At 44.6% G+C, this 23,453-nt stretch overlaps 1 protein-coding gene across 1 annotated transcript in view; it reads left to right on the plus strand.

Annotated features, from left to right (window-relative positions):
* LOC143672531 (protein Shroom2-like) overlaps positions 1 to 23,453 on the plus strand; it is a 118,366-nt gene that overhangs the window by 9,412 nt on the left and 85,501 nt on the right. The window contains 1 exon segment of the mRNA XM_077147132.1: positions 23,150 to 23,278. Coding sequence (XP_077003247.1) covers positions 23,150 to 23,278 — 129 coding nt within the window.

Genomic DNA, 23,453 nt, shown 5'->3' on the forward strand with positions numbered 1-23,453 from the left:
GAAGGAAGGATAGAAGGAAGGAAGGAAGGAAGAAAGGGAAACATCTTTAAACATTTTCTTGTTTTATTGTATTCTGTTTCTCCGTTTTTGTTACATGGGCTGGGGCCGGGAATCGAACCGAGGTCCTCCGGCATAGCAGGCAAGCACTTTGCCCGCTGAGCCACCGCGGCCCGCCCTGGATGTGTCCTCTTAACGAGAAGTGACTCCTTCATAAAAGAACACTCAGAAGGCTCACAGGCTGAACCAGGCATGTGGAAGTATCACCCACTGCCAAACTGAAAGCAGGACCACATGAGAAATCCACTTGCTTGACCCTTGATGCACTTGGTTCAGCTGCCAGTGGCCTCGGCACCCTGTGAAGGGGTCTCTGTGACAGGGACTGAGATTGGGCCAGGGTTCTGGGGTGAGGCCTGGCCACCACCTCCCTAGCTGGTTAGCATTTAGAGAGATTATGGGAAAGGCAGTCTATTTGCTAAAATCTAAAACACGTAGGCATAGCTTCTAAACCCAGTGTGGCTGGTAGATCCCGGGCTGACTCCTGCTGCCCGCTGACGCATGGCTGCCGTGCACCTTTTATGGGGTGGGCTTTTAAAATGATGGTATATGGGGCGGCCAGGCGACCCTGTGGCCAGGATAGGGTTGCAGTAGGCACGTTTCACAAGGTAATGGGATCTTGTCTTGGAGCAAGGACAATGTGTAGCTGGCTATTTGGATGCTGGGGCTTGGAAAGCGATACGTTCGTTAGGAGACACACGGTCGCTTTCTCTCCCAGCCAAGTGTCCCTGTCAGGACAATGAGGAGCACTCCCCTTCTCCCCAGGGAGCATCGGCTGGCGACAGAGAGCAGGTAACTGTAATCCAATCAAGCACGCACGTGTTTTCCTCCCTGAACCCCAGGCAGGGGCTGAGGCACGGGGGCACCTGTGGGCGGCAGGGACCATCATGGGTCTGGGCAAGAGGCTGAGAGCAAAGAACTGGGCGTCGTGAGGCCCCTTGTCCCAGGTGGCCGAGAAAGTGGATGCTTGCAGGGAAGTTCAGGGGTGGATGTGGTATGGTGTCCTTTCATTATGTTCATTATCTCTTTATACAGTCTGCATCTGCAGTTTTTTCCTGGAGATCCAGGCCCCACCCCTGGAGATGACGATCTGGTGGTCTGGGTGGATCTGATTGCTTGTGCTTTGACAGAGCGCCACAGCTAGTTTTCCTGGGCAGCTGCTGTGGTTATGCCATTAGCTGGAGGAAATGGCCGTGAAAAGGTTAAGGTCCAGAAGGTGGGCTGCTGGTAAATTTTGCTGCTTCATTTAGAGAAGGATGAATGGGAGAGGGCTGGTTAGCCTGAGACCCTCGAGAGGTGTTGAGGAAGGGGCAGCAAGGTCCAGACAAGCCAGGATGAATGGGAGACCAGCGAGGCTCTTGCATGCAGTACTTGCTCAGGGCTGGGGACTCCATGTGGCAGGTGGTACTTGCTCAATACCTGGGGCTTCCTCTACACTGCAGTACCCACTCTGGGCTCCAGTTTTCCTCTGTCGTGCAGTACTCACTCAGGGTTTTCCACGGACCTGCAGTACTCACTCAGTACTTATGACTACTTATGTGGCAAACAGTACTCACTTACCACCTGGAGCCACGTCTGTGTTGCAGTATTAATCTGGCGCTAGAAGTGTCTTCTGTCGTATAGTGCTGACTTAGTACCTGTATTGCATTACAGCGCTCACTTGATGCTACAGGCTTCCCTGGCCTGTGTCTCTGGCTCAGTGCTGGGATTTTCATGCTTTCTGCAGGACTCACCCTGTGCCGGCGGCTCTGTCTGGCCCACAGGACCTGCTCAGCGCTGCCTAGCTGAGCTTTCCTCACCAGCTGCTCTGGAATAGGCCCGTAAAAGCTGTATGTGTTGAGCGCTAGGACACACTCATCCAGTCCCTTCCTATGTGCTTTCCGTACCATGAGGAAGCCTCCTAAAAAAGCACACTTCAGTTTCAGTGTCCTAGGGAGAATTTCTCTTACTTATGTCACATAAATTCTTTTCTACAGCTTATGACGGCTCGTTGGATCTTTTTTCTCAGTCCTCATTTTAATGCTGGTTTTGTCTGCAGTGAAGTGCAATGCTGTTAGCCGCTAGCCCTCCCCTCTGTGCTGTGTCCTGAACATACATCCTGGGTTGCACACATTTTGTCCGGGAGCTGCCCGGCCAAATTGTCAAAAGGATCGATTCATATTGTCTCCTGTGTCTTTAAGCCCTTTGTGATTCTGATAGCATCTTCTAAGCTTTTGTTGAGAAGCACAATAACACAGAAGGGCGAGGTTCTTTGTAGGTGTGCAGGCTTACCTGGACTATGTGAGGTGGTTAAACATTTGAAGGAAGGAGGTTTCAAATCTAGTTATAGTGCCCGTGCTTGCCAAGACAAGGTTTCTTGCAGCAAGGGTTTGCTTTGGGATGTTGCTGAGTTGCAGTGAAGTTGGCACCTTGCCAGGACTGGGCTCCGCCCACCTCCCCACAGCCCCTCTGGCACTGGCCCCTTGGACCTGTCCTTGAGTAGGCAGCTCTGCCCCACAGCATGTGCAGGCACAGGTGTTCTGGAAGCCCTGAGAGCTCGGCCACCAAACACATTGGTGGGGCAAGGGGAAGCAGCTGGCTAAGACATCACCAGTTTGTGCCCCTCTGTCCTTCCCCTCCCACAGGGCAGAGTCAGTGTATGTGCGTGACTGTTCTCAGTAGGGTGCCTGCTCAGAGAAGCCCAGGCTTCGGAGACTGGGCTGCTGTCACTTTGCTGAAGGTCCAGGGGAAATTTTATATTTTGAGTTTTGGGGGGATTATCGCCATTTGCTTATTCTAGTTTGCTAGCTGCAGGAATGCAATATACCAGAAATGGAATGGTTTGTAAAAAGGGGAATTTAATAAGTTGCAGGTTTATAGTTCTAAGGCCATAATAACGTTCCAATTAAAGCAAGTTTATAAAAATGTCCAAATTAATGCACGAACAAATGTTACTTTCACTCAAGAAAGGCCAATGATGTTCAGGGTTTCTCTGTCAATTGGAAAGGCACGTGGTGAACATGGCAACGTCTTCTAGCTTTCTCTCCAGGCTTCTTGTTTCATGAAGCTCCCCAGGGGTGTTTTCCTTCTTCATCTCCAAAGGTTATGTGAGCTCTAACGCTTTTTCCAAAGGGCTCCAGTAAGCAACCCCACCTTGAATGGTGGAGACACATCTCCATGGAAACCACCTAATCAATAGTTACACCCACAACTGGGTGGGTCACATCTCCATGGATAATCAAAAATTCCCACCCAGCAATATTGAATGAGGATTAAAGGGTATGACTCTTCTGGGGTCCACCGCAGATTCAAACCAGCACAGTGCTGTTCTTATTTTCTTATTAAAACAGAATAGATGCTAAAGTTTATGCTAGGCAGGTACCCCAAGTTGTTTAGGCTATTTTCCCTTATTGTTTGATTAACTAAAATCAGTGGTGAAGAGTAAACCGTATAGATTAGAAATCCTTTATTTGGGGGGAAGTTACTTCTATTCAGAAATAGATTTGGTATATGGTTTAAGGGATCTTTAAATTAGGAAAGCGGTTTGATGATAAGCATCTCCGATACTTAATATTCTAAATAAAGTAGAAAGTGATAAATTGGTAGGATTCTATTTTTCTTTTCTGCCTTTATTAAAAAAAAAGTAAATTTGTAATAAAGGAACTAAACCTTTATAATATGTAATACATGCTGATTACAGAGCCATGCTGATCAAATTTAGTTTGAAAATGTTGATGCTTTCTGATGTATTAAAACATAGAGAATGTTTCACTTACCTGCATTTTTTTTTCTTGCATGGGCAGGCACTGGGAATCGAACCCAGGTCTCCGGCATGGTAGGCGAGAACTCTGCCACTGACCGTGACCTGCCCTTACCTGTGTTTTTATTGGAGGTTCGAGAGGAACTGTGACTGCTGAATGAATGAGTTTACACTGTACTGCTTAAATTCATTTGAGGGTTGAGGACTTGAGAAATTAACAATGAAGCTTAAAAATAGCTTTTTAAGAAAAGGAGCAACTGTATTAATCGTCACAAGAATCCCAAATCCCCAGCATTAGGAGGAAAGATTTATCGGTGCTCTCAAGTTGGAAAGGTAAAGGTTCTGGTGAGGCTTTCGAGAGCGGCCTCTAGGAATGTCTGCTCTTGGGATTTGAGGACGTAAGGATAGGGGTCAGGTCTGGGCGTTTGTCACTGAGGAGGAGGGGCCACCTGGGGCCGGGCCAGCAGGCCTGTACGAGGCAGGGACAGCGCAGGACGCCAGCTTTGGTTGCTGCCCAGGTTTCCTTCCTCCCTTGAAGCCAGAAAAGGGCAGGTGGATGAAGCCTTCCCCAGTACCCCTACTTCAGGGAAAGACTCCCCTCTCCTACCACACCAAGAGAAGAAGCCTCAGGGAGGGCTCTGGGCAGGGTCGTGCTTCTGGAGGGGCCCGCGGCTCTGTCCGCCAGCCGCCGAGTCCCAGGATGGGCCTCCCTCTCACTGCCGGTGCCACCCCGTCCACAGGTGGCCAGCTTCTCCGCGCACAGGTGCAACAGATCTCCACTGGGGGAATGGCTGTACTGATGAGTCTGCCTGCGGCGTGGCTTGAATTTAGTAAAAAAAAAAAGACAGTTTCCCACTGTACTAAAATCCCCCCAAAAGCACAGAGGATGGACAATACAAGTCTACCTTAAATGACTTTCTTGCTTTGATTTTCCCACTATTAAAATCTGGTTCAATAAATTTAAGGGTACAGAGAGCTGTATCCTTCCATCCTTGGTGAAACTATATGAATTATAAAATAAACATTTTGATCCACTGTCTAGCATAAATTGATCATGTGAGTAGACTGACAACGGTTTATTTGTAGGACTGGGAAATTCAGCTGTATTTATTGTCTGTTTATTCTTTGTAGCCTTGACTAAGTGTTCAAGTATTGTCAATCCATTCCATTAGAACTGTGTTCCCCGCCTTCCAGATCTGGCCAGGGGCCCTTTGCAGCGAGGCTGGCTGTGGTCTTAGTGCATTGATTGCCAGGGCTGTGACTGTCCACAAGTGGTATTATTTAATAGTTCTCCAAATATTTAAAGGATCTGTAAAAAGTTTGGATTAAAATCTATTCATTTTCCAGGCTTCTTTGGAGACAATTTTCTTTGCCTGAACTAGCATTCGAGTATTGCCATATTCCATAACCCTGCAGAGGTGTGCCCTTCTTTGCATTTGGGGACTTCTTGGTTTTCTTAGTAAACTTCCTGGACTTTGTTTTCAGATTTCACAGCAGAGTTTTGTTTCCTTTTCTGGTCAAAGTTCAACATTTCTTTGCTGTCCCATGCCTCTAAAATCCTCTTCTTTGGTCACTTTCCCTAAACTTCCTATGTTTTCTGTTCTCTGCTCCTTTTGTAAGAGAAATGCATTCTTTTTTTTTTTTTTTTAGAAATGCCTTCTTATCCGTTTTGGCATCTGTGCTAGTGTGAGGCTGTTATGTACCCCAGAAAAGGTCATGTTTCTTTAATCCATTGCTGTGGGGGCAGACCTGCTGTGGGTGGGACCTTTTAGTTAGTTTGTTTCAACTGAGATGCCACCTGTCCATTCCAGGTGGGCTTTGATTCTCTTACTGGAGGCCTTTGTACTAGAATAAAACACACATGAAAGCTAAGAGACAAAATTAAGAGAAACACACTTTAAAAGCCCCAGAGAAGCTGAGAGACAAGGTTATACCCACTGAAGCTGAGAGAGGAAGCTGCTGAGGCCAGAGGCTGGCAGCAGTGTCACTCAGAAGGGAAGGACCAGCAGATGTTGCCATGTCCCTTTCTATCTGACCGTGTAGCCCAGGCTCACCTGTAACTCGTCTTCACAGAAGGTATCGTCCTGTTGATGCCTTAGTGTGGACATTTTCATGGCCTTAGAACTGTAAACTTGTAAGCTTATAAATCCCCATTGTAAATGTCAACCCATTTCTGGTAGATTGCATTTTGTCAGCTTTAGCACACCAAAACAGTATCTTTTATTATGGAGATGCTGAGAGTTACTTCGTCCCAAGAGGGGATATGAGAGTAAACTGGGAGAACAAGGTTAATGTGTGTGTACCTTGCAGCCTGGGGTGAAATCCCAGCAAGGACTCTTGCAGGACCTCATTCCCTTCCTTCACGTTTATTTACATGGTCAGGTTTCTGCATCTACAGCATTTAAATGACCGTAATCTTCAATCTCTTATTGCTTTCTCATTTTGTTTTGTTTTCTTTTTGTGAAAATACATATATATATACAAAAAAAGCAATAAATTTCAAAGCACATTGCAACAGTTAGTTGTAGAATAGATTTCAGAGTTTGGTATGGGTTACAATTCCACAATTTTACGTTTTTACTTCTAGCTGCTGTAAGGTACGGGAGACTAAAAGAAGTATCAATATAAAGATTCAGCTGTCATACTCATTTGTTAAATTCTATCTTCTGTGTATAACTCCACCATCACTTTTGATCTTTCTCCCAGTCTCTAGGGGTATTTGGGCTATGCCCATTCTAACTTTTTTATGTTGGAAGGGATTGTCGATAATATGGGATACGGGGATGGAACTAGTGGATGTTCTGGAGAGGCTGGCCCCTCTGCATTTCAGGACTTATCTGGTCCAATCTCCACATCTGGAGATTGTGGGTTTCTGGAAAGTTACCCTAGTATATGGGCCTTTGTAGAATCTTATATATCTTGTTGCTTTTTTTGTGTAACTGTTGCCTCATTTATATACTGATGTGTTGACTCAACATATCAATAACATTTTTTTTTCTTTATTCTTACATATAAGACTCAAATGGCCCTGTTGTCAATCCTTAGGGATTTTTGTATTTAGTTGTATGAGCACTCACACATTCGAATGTCCTGAGTTTCTTTGTCAAAAACCCAGTCTGTGGAAATGTAGTCTGTGTGGTTGAATGGGTGCCAGTAAATTGCAGTGGTGCTCTTTCTGAACTCCAAGGTGAGCTCAGCTATGTGTTAGGCCATTGGAGGGGTGTGCTTTAAATACAGGTGGTTTAGACAGAGTCTTTGGGACACTTGGAGCCATCTTTGTCATTGTTTTGCAACATTAGTAGGTTCATAGAGGTGAAGATTATTATAGTTTATAGGAAAAACTAGTCATTGGGCACATTCAGTTCTGTGTTCCTGATGTCACACTTCCATGGCAATCTTTTCTGCTTTGGTACCTGGGAGTAGCCTTGGAGACCGAAAGGAGAAGCTTGCACTTGCTTGTTCTGAGTGAGATAAGGGGAAATCCAGTGGCTGGTGGAGAGGCACTTTGATTCTTTAATTTCGGGGGATGCTGGTTCTGGGCCCTGGGGTATGTTTACACTGCAGCTTCAATGTCTTATAGCAATTTCAGCTATTTGAGTCATTGGAGAACCATCTTTACTTAGTTCTCTTGGTAGCTACAGGCAGGAACTACTTAACTGTTAGGCAACAGGACTCCAGATTTTATCAAGTATGATGTCGCGATCCACAGCCCTGCATGGTCCACACCACGAGCCGGGAAGAGTTTCTTGCCAGAAATGCCAGCTGGGGAGAGGTGGAAATCTGTTTTTTTCTTCTAGTAACTCACAACCAAAGGCTAACCAACTTTAGGTATTTTCACATGTCTTGATACATTAATTTAAGGCATATTAGAAGTGCTCCAGCAAAGTGAAAAGAGCAGACCTGCAGGTGCTGTTTTCTGGGAGCTTACTGTGGAATGGGTGTGGTAAGGCAGGGACGGGAAGCACAGGGGTGTGAGCCCAGAAAGGGAAGAGGGAGTTGATGGAGAGAGGACTCACACAGTGATGGAGGACTCACACAGTGGTGGAGGACTCACACAGGGGTGGAGGACTCACACAGTGGTGGAGCACTCACACAGGGGTGGAGGACTCACAGTGGTGGAGGACTCACACAGTGGTGGAGAACTCACACAGTGGTGGAGCACTCACACAGTGGTGGAGGACTCACACAGTGGTGGAGGACTCACACAGGGGTGGAGGACTCACACAGTGGTGGAGCACTCACACAGTGGTGGAGCACTCACACAGTGGTGGAGGAATCGCACAGGGGTGGAGGACTCACACAGTGGTGGAGCACTCACACAGTGATGGAGGACTCACACAGTGGTGGAGGACTCACAGTGATGGAGGACTCACACAGTGATGGAGGACTCACATAGTGCAGGACTCACACAGGGGTGGAGGACTCGCACAGGGGTGGAGGACTCACACAGTGGTGGAGCACTCACACAGTGGTGGAGGACTCGCACAGGGGTGGAGGACTCACACAGTGGTGGAGCACTCACACAGTGATGGAGGACTCACACAGTGGTGGAGCACTCACAGTGATGGAGGACTCAGACAGTGGTGGAGGACTCAGTGATGGAGGACTCACACAGTGATGGAGGACTCACACAGGGGTGGAGGACGCACACAGTGGTGGAGCACTCACACAGTGGTGGAGGATTTGCACGGGGTGGAGGACTCACACAGTGATGGAGGACTCACACAGTGGTGGAGCACTCACACAGTTGTGGAGGACTCACACAGTGATGGAGGACTTAATCCTTGAGAAAGTCCCCTGAAGACAGGGGAGTTTCTCTATCCTTTGAAGGCTGAGCTGGGTTTGGAAGCGCAAACTTGAACCCGTATCTGCTATACCAGGGGCCTAAAAGCAGGAACCACAAATGTCCTAAAGAGAATGGCAAAATTTTGCAGCAAAAGGGGAGTGTTGGACATCAGAGGTGCCAAGGTAGCTTGGGGCTAGTACAGGACTTCATTCCCCTTGAGTGGGCATCTGAATCCCTGAGTCCCCTGCCTAGGGGAGGGCTGGTGCTGACACCCCTGGGCAGTGCTTCCTGATTCTGCAAGACTGGATGGGGCTGAGAACTTGGAGAGCCCAGGGATGGGGATGCTCTGGACCCTGGGAGCACACTTAGAATCCCTGGAGTAATGGAGAGCCTGAGAGTGTGCAATCCTTTCTGTGGGAAATGGGAGCTACTGAAGGTTCTGGAGTCAGAGGGAAACTGGCCTACTCAGAGAGATAGACAGGCAGGAGGGGGAGGCAGAGGCGTGGGAGAGGGAGGGGCTGGGTGGGAGGCAGCCTGCCAGGGCTGTGGCTAGAAATAGAAGGAAGTGAGGGTTCATTTTGTGGTTGCAGAACAGTGCTTTCTATTTATTTATTCTTGGAAGAATAAGAGGGGTGTTTGCAGTTACCCCTGGACACAGTAAAATCCCCTTGCTTCTAGCCCTCACCCATCTGTACCCTCTGTGGGACTCACCCCTTTGGGCCTCTGCACCCCGCTCTCTTCCTGGACTCCGGGGCCTTACATAGGGGGCTGGTCCTGGCCCTCCCTTGGTCCCCCTTCTCCTTCTGTGCCCCTGACTCTTGCTTCCCTTTAAGATGCCCCAAGGCCTCCTTGTTAATTCTTTTTTCAAGATCCCCCCCCCCCACACCCATATAGGCTACAAGCCACCCCCACACTGTGCATCCTCCACTACCCCATCACAGTTTCATGCCAGGGGATCAGATTTCCGCCTTGTCCAAGGTGAGCTGTAGAGAGCCAGATCCCCCGAGGACCCCCAGCCTGGCGGCCTGGGTGGTGCCGACTTACACCACCCAGGCCGCTTATTTTCTGACTCGGGCTTGTTTGCTTTATTTTAAAAGGTCAGGGGAACATCCCGGAGCCAGTGTAGTTTTTTTTGTTTTATTTTGTGTTTTAAGGGAGAAAAGGGGACTTTGCTCGTCTTCATATGAATAATGAAGATTTCTTTGAGGCACTTAGTCTCATAATTTTCAAAAAGACATTTGAAGTGAATCCTTGGCATGTCCAGACCTATTATCCTTTCAGTGCCATCCTAGTATTTTTTTGTATATGTGACCTAAACCTCGTCCTTTCTAAAAACCAAAGTCCACCTAGCATATAAAATGTCATTTTTTAAGGTTAAGGTTAGGTGTGAGTTAATTTTGGTGTGTCATTGGTGGGAAGACTTTCAGGGGACCCCCTTTAGATCGAATGATTTCATCTGGAGTGTCAAAAACCCAGTGCCAGCGCCCGTGCTGTGAAGTTTGGGTTTCGATGGAAGAGGAAGACCAGCTGCTGGATGAAGGGTTTGTGGTGGAAGAATGCGAACAGCCCAGAGGGGGTTAGCAAACCAGGAGGCGAGCGGGGGAAGGGGGCCGCGGTGCTGCCCTGTGTTCTCAGCCGGCTCCGAAAGCGTGGTGGGAAGTGGGCCAGGCTTTAAGCGTCAACCGTTATTTCCCTTTGTTCCCTTTACTGGCCTTTAACTTTTTCCATGTGTTCTATTTTATCACTGAAAAACATCACTTGAATAAAAACAAGCTCTCCCCTAGACACGGTGAAAACCAGGTCCTAAGTTGTCTTAAAATGGGGTGGCTCCCTCCCCCTGTCTACGTGGGACATGACTCCCAGGGGTGTGTGGACCTTCCTGGCAACGTGGGATCAGAAATCCTAGAATGAGCTGAGACTCAGCATCAGGGGATTGAGAAAACCCCTAGAATGAGCTGAGACTCAGCATCAAGGGATTCAGAAAACCTTCTTGACCAAAAGGGGGAAGAGCAAAATGAGACAAAATAAAGTGTCAATGGCTGAGAGATTCCAAACAGAGTCGAGAGGTTATCCTGGAGCTTACTCTAACGCATTAAATAGATACCACCTTGTTAGTCAAGATGTAGTGGAGAGGCTGGAGGGAACTGCCTGAAAATGTAGAGCTGTGTTCCAGTAGCCGTGTTTCTTGAAGATGATTGTATAATGATATAACTTTCACAATGAGACTGTGTGATGGTGAAAACCTTGTGTCTGATGCTACTTTTATCTACTTTGTCAACAGACGAGTAGAACATATGGAATAAAAATAAATAAGTAGAACATATGGAATAAAAATAAATGATAGGGGGAACAAATGTTAATATAAATTTAGTTTGAAATGCTAGTGATCAGTGAAAGCGAGGGGTAAGGGGTATGGTAGGTATAATCTTTTTTTTCCTGTTTTCATTTTATTTCTTTTTCTATTGTCTTTTTTTATTAATTAAAAAATTAACTAACACAACATATAGAAATCATTCCATTCTACATATGCAATCAGTAATTCTTAATATCATCACATAGATGTATGATCATCACTTCTTAGTACATTTGCATCATTTAGAAAAAGAAATAGCAAGACAACAGAAAAAGAAATAAAATGATAATATAGAGAAAAAATAAAATAAAAAATATATACATAAAAACAAACAAACAAACAAAAACTATAGCTCAGATGCAGCTTCATTCAGTGTTTTAACATAATTACATTACAATTAGGTAGGATTGTGCTGTCAATTTTTGAGTTTTTGTATCTAGTCCTATTGCATAGTCTGTATCCCTTCAGCTCCAATTACCCATTATCTTACCCTGTTTCGAACTCCTGCTGGACTCTGTTACCAATGACATATTCCAAGTTTATTCTCGAATGTCCGTTCACATCAGTGGGACCATACAGTATTTCTCCTTTAGTTTTTGGCTAGACTCACTCAGCATAATGTTCTCTAGGTCCATCCATGTTATTATATGCTTCATAAGTTTATTCTGCTTAAAGCTGCATAAAATCCCATCATATGTATATACCACAGTTTGTTTAGCCACTAGTCTGTTGATGGACATTTTGGCTGTTTCCATCTCTTTGCAGTTGTAAATAATGCTGCTATAAACATTGGTGTGCAAATGTCCGTTTGTGTCTTTGCCCTTAAGTCCTCTGAGTAGGTACCTAGCAATGGTATTGCTGGGTCGTATGGCAATTCTATATTCAGTTTTTTGAGGAACCGCCAAACTGCCTTCCATAGTGGTTGCACCATTTGACATTCCCACCAACAGTGGATAAGTGTGCCTCTTTTCTGCATCCTTTCCAGCACTTTTCATTTTTTGTTTTGTTGATAATGGCCATTCTGATGGGTGTGAGATGATATCTCATTGTGGTTTTGATTTGCATTTCTCTAATGGCCAGTGACATTGAGCATCTCTTCATGTGCCTTTGACCATTTGTATTTCCTCTTCTGAGAGGTGTCTGTTCAAGTCTTTTTCCCATTTTGTAATTGGGTTGGTTGTCTTTTTGTTGTTGAGTTGGACAATCTCTTTATAAATTCTGGATACTAGACCTTTATCTGATATGTCATTTCCAAATATTGTCTCCCATTGTGTAGGCTGTCTTTCTACTTTCTTGATGAAGTTCTTTGATGCACAAAAGTGTTTGATTTTGAGGAGCTCCCATTTATTTCTTTCTTTCTTCAGTGCTCTTGCTTTAGGTTTAAGGTCCATAAAACCATCTCCAATTGTAAGTTTCATAAGATATCTCCCAACATTTTCCTCTAAATGTTTTATGGTCTTAGACCTAATGTTTAGATCTTTGATCCATTTTGAGTTAACTTTTGTATAGGGTGTGAGATACGGGTCCTCTTTCTTTCTTTTGCATATGGATATCCAGTTCTCTAGGCACCATTTATTGAAGAGACTGTTCTGTCCCAGGTGAATTGGCTTGACTGCCCTATCAAAGATCAAATGTCCATAGATGAGAGGGTCTATATCTGAGCACTCTATTCGATTCCATTGGTCGATATATCTATCTTTATGCCAATACCATGCTGTTTTGACCACTGTGGCTTCATAATATGCCTTAAAGTCCGGCAGCGTGAGACCTCCAGCTTCGTTTTTTTCCTCAAGATAATTGTAGCAATTCAGGGCACCCTGCCCTTCCAGATAAATTTCCTTATTGGTTTTTCTATTTCCGAAAAATTAGTTGTTGGGATTTTGATTGGTATTGCATTGAATCTGTAAATCAATTTAGGTAGGATTGACATCTTAACTATATTTAGTCTTCCAATCCATGAACACGGTATGCCCTTCCATCTATTTAGGTCTTCTGTGATTTCTTTTAACAGTTTTTTGTAGTTTTCTTTGTATAAGTCTTTTGTCTCTTTAGTTAAATTTATTCCTAGGTATTTTATTCTTTTAGTTGCAATTGTAAATGGGATTCGTTTCTTGATTTCCCCCTCAGCTTGTTCATTGCTAGTGTATAGAAACACTACAGATTTTTGAATGTTGATCTTGTAACCTGCTACTTTGCTGTTACTCATTTATTAGCTCTAGTAGTTTTGTTGTGGATTTTTCCGGGTTTTCGACATATAGTATCACATCGTCTGCAAACAGTGATAGTTTTACTTCTTCCTTTCCAATTTTGATGCCTTGTATTTCTTTTACTTGTCTAATTGCCCTGGTTAGAACTTCCAACACGATGTTGAATAATAGTGGTGATAATGGACATCCTTGTCTTGTTCCTGATCTTAGGGGGAATGTTTTCAATTTTTCCCCATTGAGGATGATATTAGCTGTGGGTTTTTCATATATTCCCTCTATCATTTTAAGGAAGTTCCCTTGTATTCCTATCCTTTGAAGTGTTTTCAACAGGAAAGGATGTTGAATCTTGTCAAGTGCCTTCTCTGCATCAATTGAGATGATCATGTGATTTTTCTGCTTTGATTTGTTGATATGGTGTATTACATTAATTGATTTTCTTATGTTGAACCATCCTTGCATAACTGGGATGAATCCTACTTGGTCACGATGTATAATTCTTTTAATGTGTTGTTGGATTCAATTTGCTAGAATTTTGTTGAGGATTTTTGCATCTATATTCATTTGAGAGATTGGTCTGTAGTTTTCTTTTTTTGTAATATCTTTGCCTGGTTTTGGTTTGAGGGTGATGTTGGCTTCATAGAATGAATTAGTTAGTTTTCCCTCCACTTCGATTTTTTTGAAGAGTTTGAGCACAGTTGGTACTAATTCTTTCTGGAATGTTTGATAGAATTCACATGTTAAGCCGTCTGGTCCTGGACTTTTTTTGGGGGGGAAGCTTTTGAAAGACTGATTCAATTTCTTTACTTGTGATTGGTTTGTTGAGGTCATCTATTTCTTCTTGAGTCAAAGTTGGTTGTTCATGCCTTTCTAGGCACCCGTCCATTTCATCTAAATTGTTGTATTTATTAGCGTAAAGTTGTTCATAGTATCCTGTTATTACCTCCTTTATTTCTGTGAGATCAGTGGTTATGTCTCCTCTTCCATTTCTGTACTTATTTATTTGCATCCTTTCTCTTCTTCTTTTTTTCAATCTTGCCAAGGGCCCATTAATCTTATTGATTTTCTCATAGAACCAACTTCTGGTCTTATTGATTTTCTCTGTTGTTTTCATGTTCTCAATTTCATATATTTCTGCTCTAATCTTTGTTATTTCTTTCCTTTTGCTTACTTTGGGGTCAGTTTGCTGTTCTTTCTCCAGTTCTTCCAAGTGGACAGTTAATTCCTGAATTTTTGCTTTTCTTCTTTTCTGTATAGGCATTTAGGGCAATAAATTTCCCTCTTAGCACTGCGTTTGCTGCATCCCATAGGTTTTGATATGTTATGTTTTAATTTTCATTCGCCTCAAGATATTTACTAATTTCTCTTGTAATTTCTTCCTTGACCCACTCGTTGTTTAAGAGTGTGTTGTTGAGCCTCCACGTATTTGTGAATTTTCTGGCACTCTGCCTATTATTGATTTCCAACTTCATTCCTTTATGATCCAAGAAAGTGTTGTGTATGATTTCAATCTTTTTAAATTTGTTGAGACTTGCTTTGTGACCCAGCATATGGTCTATCTTTGAGAATGATCCATGAGCACTTGAGAAAAAGGTGTATCCTGCTGTTGTGGGGTGTAATGTCCTATAAATGTCTGTTAAGTCTAGCTCATTTATTGTAATATTCAAATTCTCTATTTCTTTATTGATCCTCTGTCTAGATGTTCTGTCCATTGATGAGAGTGGCGAATTCAAGTCTCCAACTATTATGGTAGATGTGTCTATTTCCCTTTTCAGTGATTGCAGTGTATTCCTCACGCATTTTGGGGCATTCTGGTTCGGTGCATACATATTTATGATTGTTATGTCTTCTTGTTTAATTGTTCCTTTTATTAGTAGATAGTGTCCTTCTTTGTCTCTTTTAACTGTTTTACATTTGAAGTCTAACTTGTTGGATATTAGTATAGCTACTCCTGCTCTTTTCTGGTTGTTATTTGCATGAAATATCTTTTCCTAACCTTTCACTTTCAACCTATGTTTATCTTTGGGTCTAAGATGTATTTCCTGTAGACAGCATACAGAAGGATCCTGTTTTTTAATCCATTCTGCCAGTCTATGTCGTTTGATTGGGGAATTCAGTCCATTAACATTCGTGTTATTACTGTTTGGGTAATACTTTCCTCTACCATTCTGCCTTTTGTATTATATATATCATATCTGATTTTCCTTCTTTCTACACTCTCCTCCATACCTCTCTCTTTTGTCTTTTCGCATCTGACTCTAGTGCTCCCTTTAGTATTTCTTGCAGAGCTGGTCTCTTGGTCACAAATTCTCTCAGTGACTTTTTGCCTGAAAATGTTTTAATTTCTCCCTCATTTTTGAAGGAAAATTTTGCTGGATATAGGAGTCTTGGTTGGCAGTTTTTCTCTTTTAGTAATTTAAATATATCATCCCACTGTCTTCTAGCTTCCATGGTTTCTGCTGAGAAATCTACACATAGTCTTATTGGGTCTCCCTTGTATTTGATGGATTGTTTTTCTCTTGCTGCTTTCAAGATCCTCTCTTTCTCTTTGACCTCTGACATTCTAACTAGTAAGTGTCTTGGAGAATGCCTATTTGGGTCTATTCTCTTTGGGGTGCGCTGCACTTCTTAGATCTGTAATTTTAGGTCTTTCATAAGAGTTGGGAAATTTTCAGTGATAATTTCTTCCATTAGTTTTTCTGCTCCTTTTCCCTTCTCTTCTCCTTCTGGGACACCCACAACACGTATATTTGTGTGCTTCATATTATCATTCAATTCCCTGAGCCCCTGCTCAAATTTTTCCATTCTTTTCCCTATAGTTTCTGTTTCTTTTTGGATTTCAGATGTTCCATCCTCCAGTTCACTAATTCTGTCCTCTGTCTCTTTAAATCTACCATTGTAGGTTTCCATTGTTTTTTTCATCTCTTCTACTGTGTTTTTCAATCCCATAAGTTCTGTGACTTGTTTTTTCAGACTTTCCATTTCTTCTTTTTGTTGATCCCATGCCTTCTTCATGTCCTCCCTCAATTTATTGATTTGGTTTTTGAAGAGGTTTTCCATTTCTCTTCGTATATTCAGAATTAGTTGTCTCAGCTCCTGTATCTCATTTGAACTATTGGTTTGTTCCTTTGACTGGGCCATATCTTCAATTTTTCTGGTGTGATTTGTTATTTTTTGCTGGCATCTGGGCATTTAATCAGATTTCCCTGAGTGTGGGACCCAGCAGGTTGAAAGACTTTCCTGTGAAGTCTCTGCCCTCTGCTTTTCTTATCCTGCCCAGTATGTGCTGCTTGTCTGTCTACAGGTCCCACCAGCAAAAGATGTTGTGGCTCCTTTAACTTTGGAAGATTTTCGCTGCTGGGTGTGTGGTGGAGACAGAGGAAAGGTTGTAGGTTGGTTTTAATGGCTTCAAATTGTGAAATCCTGGGATCTGAATTCCTTGAAAGACAGATTCCACCTGAGTGGCATTTCACCCCTCCCGCGGGGAAGGTTCAGGTAGTAGACAGCCCTAAAAGCAGCCTGTTTCTGCGTTCAGAGCAGTTGTAACCTCTGTAATCCCAGCGCTGAGCCCAGAGGCAACGTAGCCTCCATAGAAACAGCCGCAGAAGGCTCTGTTTCGCCCCCTTTCCTCTTTTTTCAGTTAGCCCAATTGGCGACTTCCACCTTGATCAGTTTTGTCTGAGCTGAAGGCCTATTTTTAGTAGTCAGAAGTTGTTCCTTAATGCCACTATTGGTGTTAGGTTGGGCTCAGTGTCTTCTACGGTTGGAGACTCTTTCCTCTCCCTCCGGGAAGTCGCCTGTGGGGGAGGGTCGCCAGCCGCCGTGGCTTGGGGAACTGCTGTTCCGATGCTCCCAGCCGGCCCAGGAAGCCGCGTGTGTGGAAGGGGCTCTGGTCGCCGCAGCTTGGGGAACCCGATCCAAAGCTCCCAGCCGGCCCAGGAAGGAGGGAGGGAGGGGCTCCGGCCGCCAGCCGCCGCGGCCCGGGGAAGCGCACACCTCTCGGGGACCTCACCGCTGTGGAGTCTCTTAGCTGGTCCAGCCGGTCCGGAATGGGGTACGCTGTGTGTCTGGTCTCTGTCGTGGCTCCGGGAGCTGTTCTGTACTGTTTCTAGTTCTTTAGTAGTTGTTCTGGAGGAGGAACTAAGACTCGCGCACCTTACTAAGCCGCCATCTTCTCTGGAAGTCTTTCTATTGTCTTTTTATTTCTTTTTCTGAATAAATGCAAATGTTCTAAGAAATGATGAATATGCAACTAAGTGATGATATTGTGAATTACTGATTATCTATGTTAATGTTTTATTTCATTTGTTAAAATTTTTAAATTAATAAATAAATTTTTTAAAAAAAGGTCAACTTGGAAAATAAAAAAAAAAAAAAAGTGGGGTGGCTGCGGACTGAGCCCTGTGCACCTGGAATTGCTGAGCCCTGTGCACAGGAGCAGTCAGACCCCCTTTGGAGGTGACCTGCACCCCCTCCAGTCACTCCCCCACCTCACCCATCTCCCCTGCGCTGTGCTGGCCAGTGCTCAGAGTGTGACCTTTTTCCCCAGGGCTAAACGTTGCCTCCTTCCTGTGCTCCAGGCCCAGGGATCAGCCTTGGGGGCGCCTGTGAGCTCCGTGCTCCCGCCCCTTTCCATTCTGCCTCAAAGGGTCCCTCCCAGCTCCCCCCCTTCCCGGTCCCCCTGTCCCCTCCTGGGGTGAGCCTCTGGCTCTCCTGCCCTGGGAGGTGCCCCCTGCCTGGCCTCCGTGCCCACGCTCCCCCCCACCGGCCAGCAAGCACTGTCTGGGCAGTGGCCCATTCACCGCTGTTTGGTATTACCCCTGGGGACCCCCTCCCTGCAGGGCGCTGGACATCACCCGCCTCGGGGGACAACCAAGGGAGCCAGCGTGGCCGGCTTGGCATTGGTGTGTTCTTTTCCTAGGCCTGTGGTTGTGTGACTCTATGTGCTCCAGGAGGAAGATGCTCCCTCACTCTTTTCAGAAGTAGACTTCAGGTTACCCTCTATTCTGATCACCTCTGCTGCAATAAAAATCACCCCCACATTAGTCACCTCACATAGAACTTCCAGTTGTGAACTGGACCCGGAGAGTTCCCCTGATGTGCTGTGCACTGGTCACCGTAAGGCGAAACGTTTGCCGTGGACCCTGTAGGGCTCAGCTTGTGGTTCCCTTCCACAAGTGTTGGTCCCAAGAGCATTCCCTAGTAAGTATCCTCAATGCTAAAAAAAAAAAAAGAAAGAAAAGAAAAGGCTTGCCATAGAAAATCCGCAGCTGGGAGTTAATCGCACCTAATGCAAGGGCGGGGATACAGCACTCCGGGGCCAGTAGCAGTGCTCCTGTTTAACTGAGCTCGCGGCGGTGCTGCCTGGTAGGACTTCCTGCTGTGATGGAGCACCCAGCATGCATTAAGCCAGGACTGGCTGTTGAGTGCTGGAAATGTGACTAGTACAACGGAGAACTGAACTTTGGATCTGACTTCATGTGATGCATTTAAATAGCCACCTGCAGCCAGCGGCTGCCGTCTTCTACCACAGACACTGAGAGGTGAAGAGCTTGTCCCCTGCGCTGTGCCTACTAAGTGGCCACACTGGGATCTAAGTTTATCTGTCCAGGGGCAAAGCTGGGCATTCAGGCAGGGTACTGCGGATGTACTGTCCCTCTTCCACAATCACAGGGGCCTCTGCTGGGGAGCCTTTTACAGCTGCAGTTGCCCCGAAGCGTGGGGCCCATGGTTCAGGCATTTGGCTGGGTCCCTGGGTTTTTCTCCATGTCACCCATGTCAGGGGCTGTGATGCTCAAGACGCTTCTTTCACTCAGGCGTCCGGCAACTTCACCCAGGTGGCTGGGACAGCTGGACCTGGCAGCTCTGTCCACGTGCCTTCCCCGGGGCCAGCGTGGGCTTCCATACAGCTGGACAGCCTCAGGGTCATTGAGCATCTCACACAGTAGCTGGATGCCTGCAGAGAAGATGTTCTAAGAGGTCCAGAAGGAGCACCAGTTGCTCTGCCTTCTGTCACATCAGCCAAGTCATTTAGGCCAGCCTAGATTCAGAGAGAGAGAGGCTTAGGAGGGGCAAGGAATTTACAGCCATATAAATCTACCACGAATATTTTATGAGAACATCATGTATTGCTACTACCTGTACACACATTTGCTGATCCCTAAGTCACTGGAAAACTATGAATCCTGAAAGGATTAGCAGTTGTTAACCAGCCACAGATGGAGGAAGCGCTACTTCCAGTAAACAGCAGGGACAGACTTGGAGCGCTGTGTGCACAGAAGATCTCTGAGTGATGGCACGTGTCTGGAATCCCAGGGCACACAGCAGGGAGTGGTCATCTTGAAACGCGGCCCGGGAGACATGTCACTGGTTTTCAGATTTGTAAAGCCATCTCTGAGTTTTCTGTCTGCAGCTCAGCTTTTATGGCATGTGTACCCATTTCGCCATCCTCCTGGGGTAGGACCAGGAGGCTCTCTATAGCTGGCGTGATGTACGAAATCCATCCAGTCTTAGGCCACTTAAGATGGGTTGCTTCTTCAGCAGGTTCCAACAAATGAACCATTTTCTGCATAGAAAATCGTTGATGGTTAGTACGTCCTGCTGTATTGGAATTATTAACTACAAAGTAAAGGGTCAAAGTTTTCTTTTGTTCAGCACATATACAATTTTTAAATAGGTTTGTTCTTCCGTCACATAGGAATAGCCTTTGTAAATACATGGGAAGGCCTTCTGTCATTTCTTAGGTGTCCCACACTTTCCGTCTAGCTGGAGAAAAAGGGTGCAAGCACCATACTGCCCGTTCTCGCCAGGACTTCTGCCCGTTTGTCCTGTGTGGTGGTTACCTCAGGAACCCACAGCCAGTAGCAGGGAATGAACCTCTTACCCACAGACTGCACTGGCCCATCAACACTGCCTGGCGCTTCCCTGCTTCTCCTCTTCTGTAAATATTCTAATCCTCTGTTTCTTTATGATGTGCACCACAGAAATCTCTAGGCAAGTGGGTCAAACAGAAGTCTAGTTGAATTCATCATAAGTTCACTGTATGACAAACTTGAGTGCTCTAAAAAGTGTGTCCGTACATCTGATGTGCAAGATCCAAAAATGGTCCATTTAATTATAGCATTTATCTTTATGTGTACACATTGATGTACATAATTCAGGAAAAGTGCCCTTCTCCTTTACATTAAAGAAATTTGTTCCTAGAATGTGTAGTTTGGGTGAATTTTAAATGGTTTGCATTTCTATACCAGTATTTTCAACAAGTTTTGTAGTTACAGGTTTAGCCTTTGTGGACTCACAACTGAAAGGAATTACTAAGGTGTTCTTTTAAAATCTGCTATTTTTAAGGTTGTCACTTAGTGAGAACTTGCTGGGAACCTTATTTTTTTTCTTTGTATTTTTCCCCTTATATTCTTTGTTATACCTTCATCAGTGATGATTCATAAAGGATGTTGAGTATAGTTTTGAGTTTTTCCTTTTTGTAGAATTTTATTGGGGAAATGTCCACATGCTACTTATAATTCATTATCACAAGATGTAAAGAATTCCCAAGTGCAAATGTTCTTGAAAACCCCAAGGCCGCCCAAGAAAATATGACCACTACAAAACTTATACAAAAATGTTCATTGCAGCATTATTCATTATAGCCAAAAAGTGGAAACAATTCAACTATCCTTGATTGATAAAATATCCCATGCAGTGGCATATTATTTGGTGCTAAAAAGGAACGAAGTAGTGATATATACCACAGCACGGATGGATCTTGGAAACATTATGCTAAGAGAAAAAGGCCAACCACAAAAAACAAACAGCAGTGAGTCTCAAGACCTAATTGGTGTTAAATACCCAGAAATTCAATACAGTTTTGAAGCTAATCACTTTAGTGTTGCAAAAGTTACTAGCGCAAATCATTCTACACTGTTAGAACCATGAGTTAGACAAACCCTCTCTATTGCTCTTCTACGTCGTCTTTTTGTTTCTTTCTTTGTTTTGCCTCTAGTGTCAATCAGGCTAGTTTATTTCCTTCATTAATTAAGTGTAAAAGAAGATGAAGGAAGTAGATATAGCACAGAAAGATTCATCCCTAAATGAAATCCACATGGCCAGAACCTTCCTTATGAGGAAATTCTGTGAGGCACAGTTTTGGATTCACAACTTTTTCACTTCTGGGATGTGACGGATTTCTCTCTTATGTTTCCTTGCCAGTGCATGTAAAACTATTACAAAGTGAATCGGGCCCACATTTTCCTATATATTTTTTCTCTCCTTAAAATGGTCTGAATCATCAAAAAATTGTGTTATAAAATTCTTTTCGGATTTATTTCCTACTTGTTAATATTCTTTAATGCTGTTGCCTGCTTGGAAAAATGAAATATTTGATCTCCATAAAGTACCTAAAGAGGCTCCTGAGCTTTCAGGTCACGATTGGGCCATGAACGGCCATACGTTAGACATGTGGGGAGCAGCACTCACTGAGTACTATACAGACAGCTGGGAAGCAAGCCTGGGGGGTGGCACCCCCACAGCATCCTGCTCTGGCTCCTTATTCACACGGTGGAAGTTCCCAGGGCATCTGCAGCAGGCATCTGTACTGGACACACCATGTCACACCTGGGCAGGTGTGGCCAAGAAGCAATAAGCCAGTCTCAGGGCAATGGGGACTGTGGGGCAGGTGGCTGAGACGATTCATGCTACGTTGCGAGGCCCAGGTTTCCACAGCCTCAAGCCTGCTACCTGGGGGCACCACTATTTCCAGGGAGCCTGGGGTGACGTCACACATACCACTGAGAGGGCAGAGGAAGGAACAGCCCTGGGTCTTCATTAAAGACAGGACAGCCTTTATTTGCTTGGCTAACTCAGTAAATACATTAAGATAAGCAGGCTAAAACATGACAGGCGAACCTAGTGCCGTCCCCCTCTCTACATGGGACATGACTCCCAGGGGTGTAAACTTTCCTGGCAGCATGGGACAGAAATCCTAGAATGCACTGGGACTCAGCATCAAGGGATTGAGAAAACCTTCTCAGCCAAAAGGGGGAAGACAAAAATGAGACAAAATAAAGTGTCAATGGCTAAGAGATTCCAGAGGTTATCCTGGAGGTTATTCTTATGCATTATATAGATACCACCTTTTCACTTAAGGTGTGATGGAGAGGCTGGAGGGAAGTGCTAGAAAATGTAGAGCTGTGTTCCAGAAGCCTTGTTTCTTGAGAATGAATGTATAATAATGTAGCTTTCGCAGTGTGACTGTGTGATTGTGAAAACCTTGTGTCTGATGGTCCTTTTACCTACCTTATGGACAGATGAGTAAAACATATGGATTAAAGATAAATAAATAATAGGGGGAACAAATGTTAAAATAAATTTAGTCAGTTGAAATGCTGGTGATCAGTGTGGGGGAGGGGGTATGGTATACACAATTTCTTTTTCTTTTTTCTTTTTATTTCTCTTTCTGGATTGATGCAAATGTTCTGAGAGGTGATCGTGGTGGTGAATATACAACTATGTGATGATATTGTGAGTTACTGATTATATACAAAGAATGGAGTGATCATATGGTAAGAATGTTCGTGTTTGGATGTTATGTTTAAAAACGATTAAAAAATTAAGAAAAAAAAGATAAGACGCTAAGCTATGTGTAAGCTCTTCTCCAGCCCAGCCCCTCCTCCCCAAGGAGGCCAAGGGCCCTCTGTTAAAATGGCAAAAATAGAAGATTCTACTCTGATTCTTACCGGGAGGGGGTGGGACGAGATATACTCATTTGTGTATTTAAAAATAAATATGAAAATTTTGAAGATAAGCATTTAAGAATAACTTTGGAAGAATAAGGGCTAGTTCACAAATTGCATTAGGGCAAATGAGTCATTAAGGAAAGTTTGAAAAGAATGTTCTTGCCCAGCTGCAATGGAAAGCACCTGAAAGTGATCCCAGCAGTCACGTGGCTTCCTTCTGTTCTTATGCTCCTGTCTTGGTGTCCTTTGTGTGCCGTCCCTGAAGTGTCTGTGCTCTTTCAGGAGGAACGAGCTGAGCTGGAGGCCTCACTCCTGGCACGCCACCAAGTTCACCGACAGTCACCCCGAGATGTCAGTGTCTCAGTTCGCCACCCCCAGCCCTTGTCCTTGGCAGGCCCAACACCATGCCAGGTAGGTGCTCGCGTCCCCCAGCGTGGAAGGGGGCAGCATCCTGTTCTCTAGACATGGTATCCGCCTGCCCTGCTATGACAGCATGTCGTTTTTCTTCAGCACGATTGTTTTGCCTGATGAGAGGGCCGTTGGCTCTCTGTCTCACCGTGCCAGGGTTGCTATGACAAACAGCACA

Source organism: Tamandua tetradactyla, chromosome Y, assembly GCF_023851605.1.
Source record: "Tamandua tetradactyla isolate mTamTet1 chromosome Y, mTamTet1.pri, whole genome shotgun sequence".
Taxonomy (NCBI): domain Eukaryota; kingdom Metazoa; phylum Chordata; class Mammalia; order Pilosa; family Myrmecophagidae; genus Tamandua; species Tamandua tetradactyla.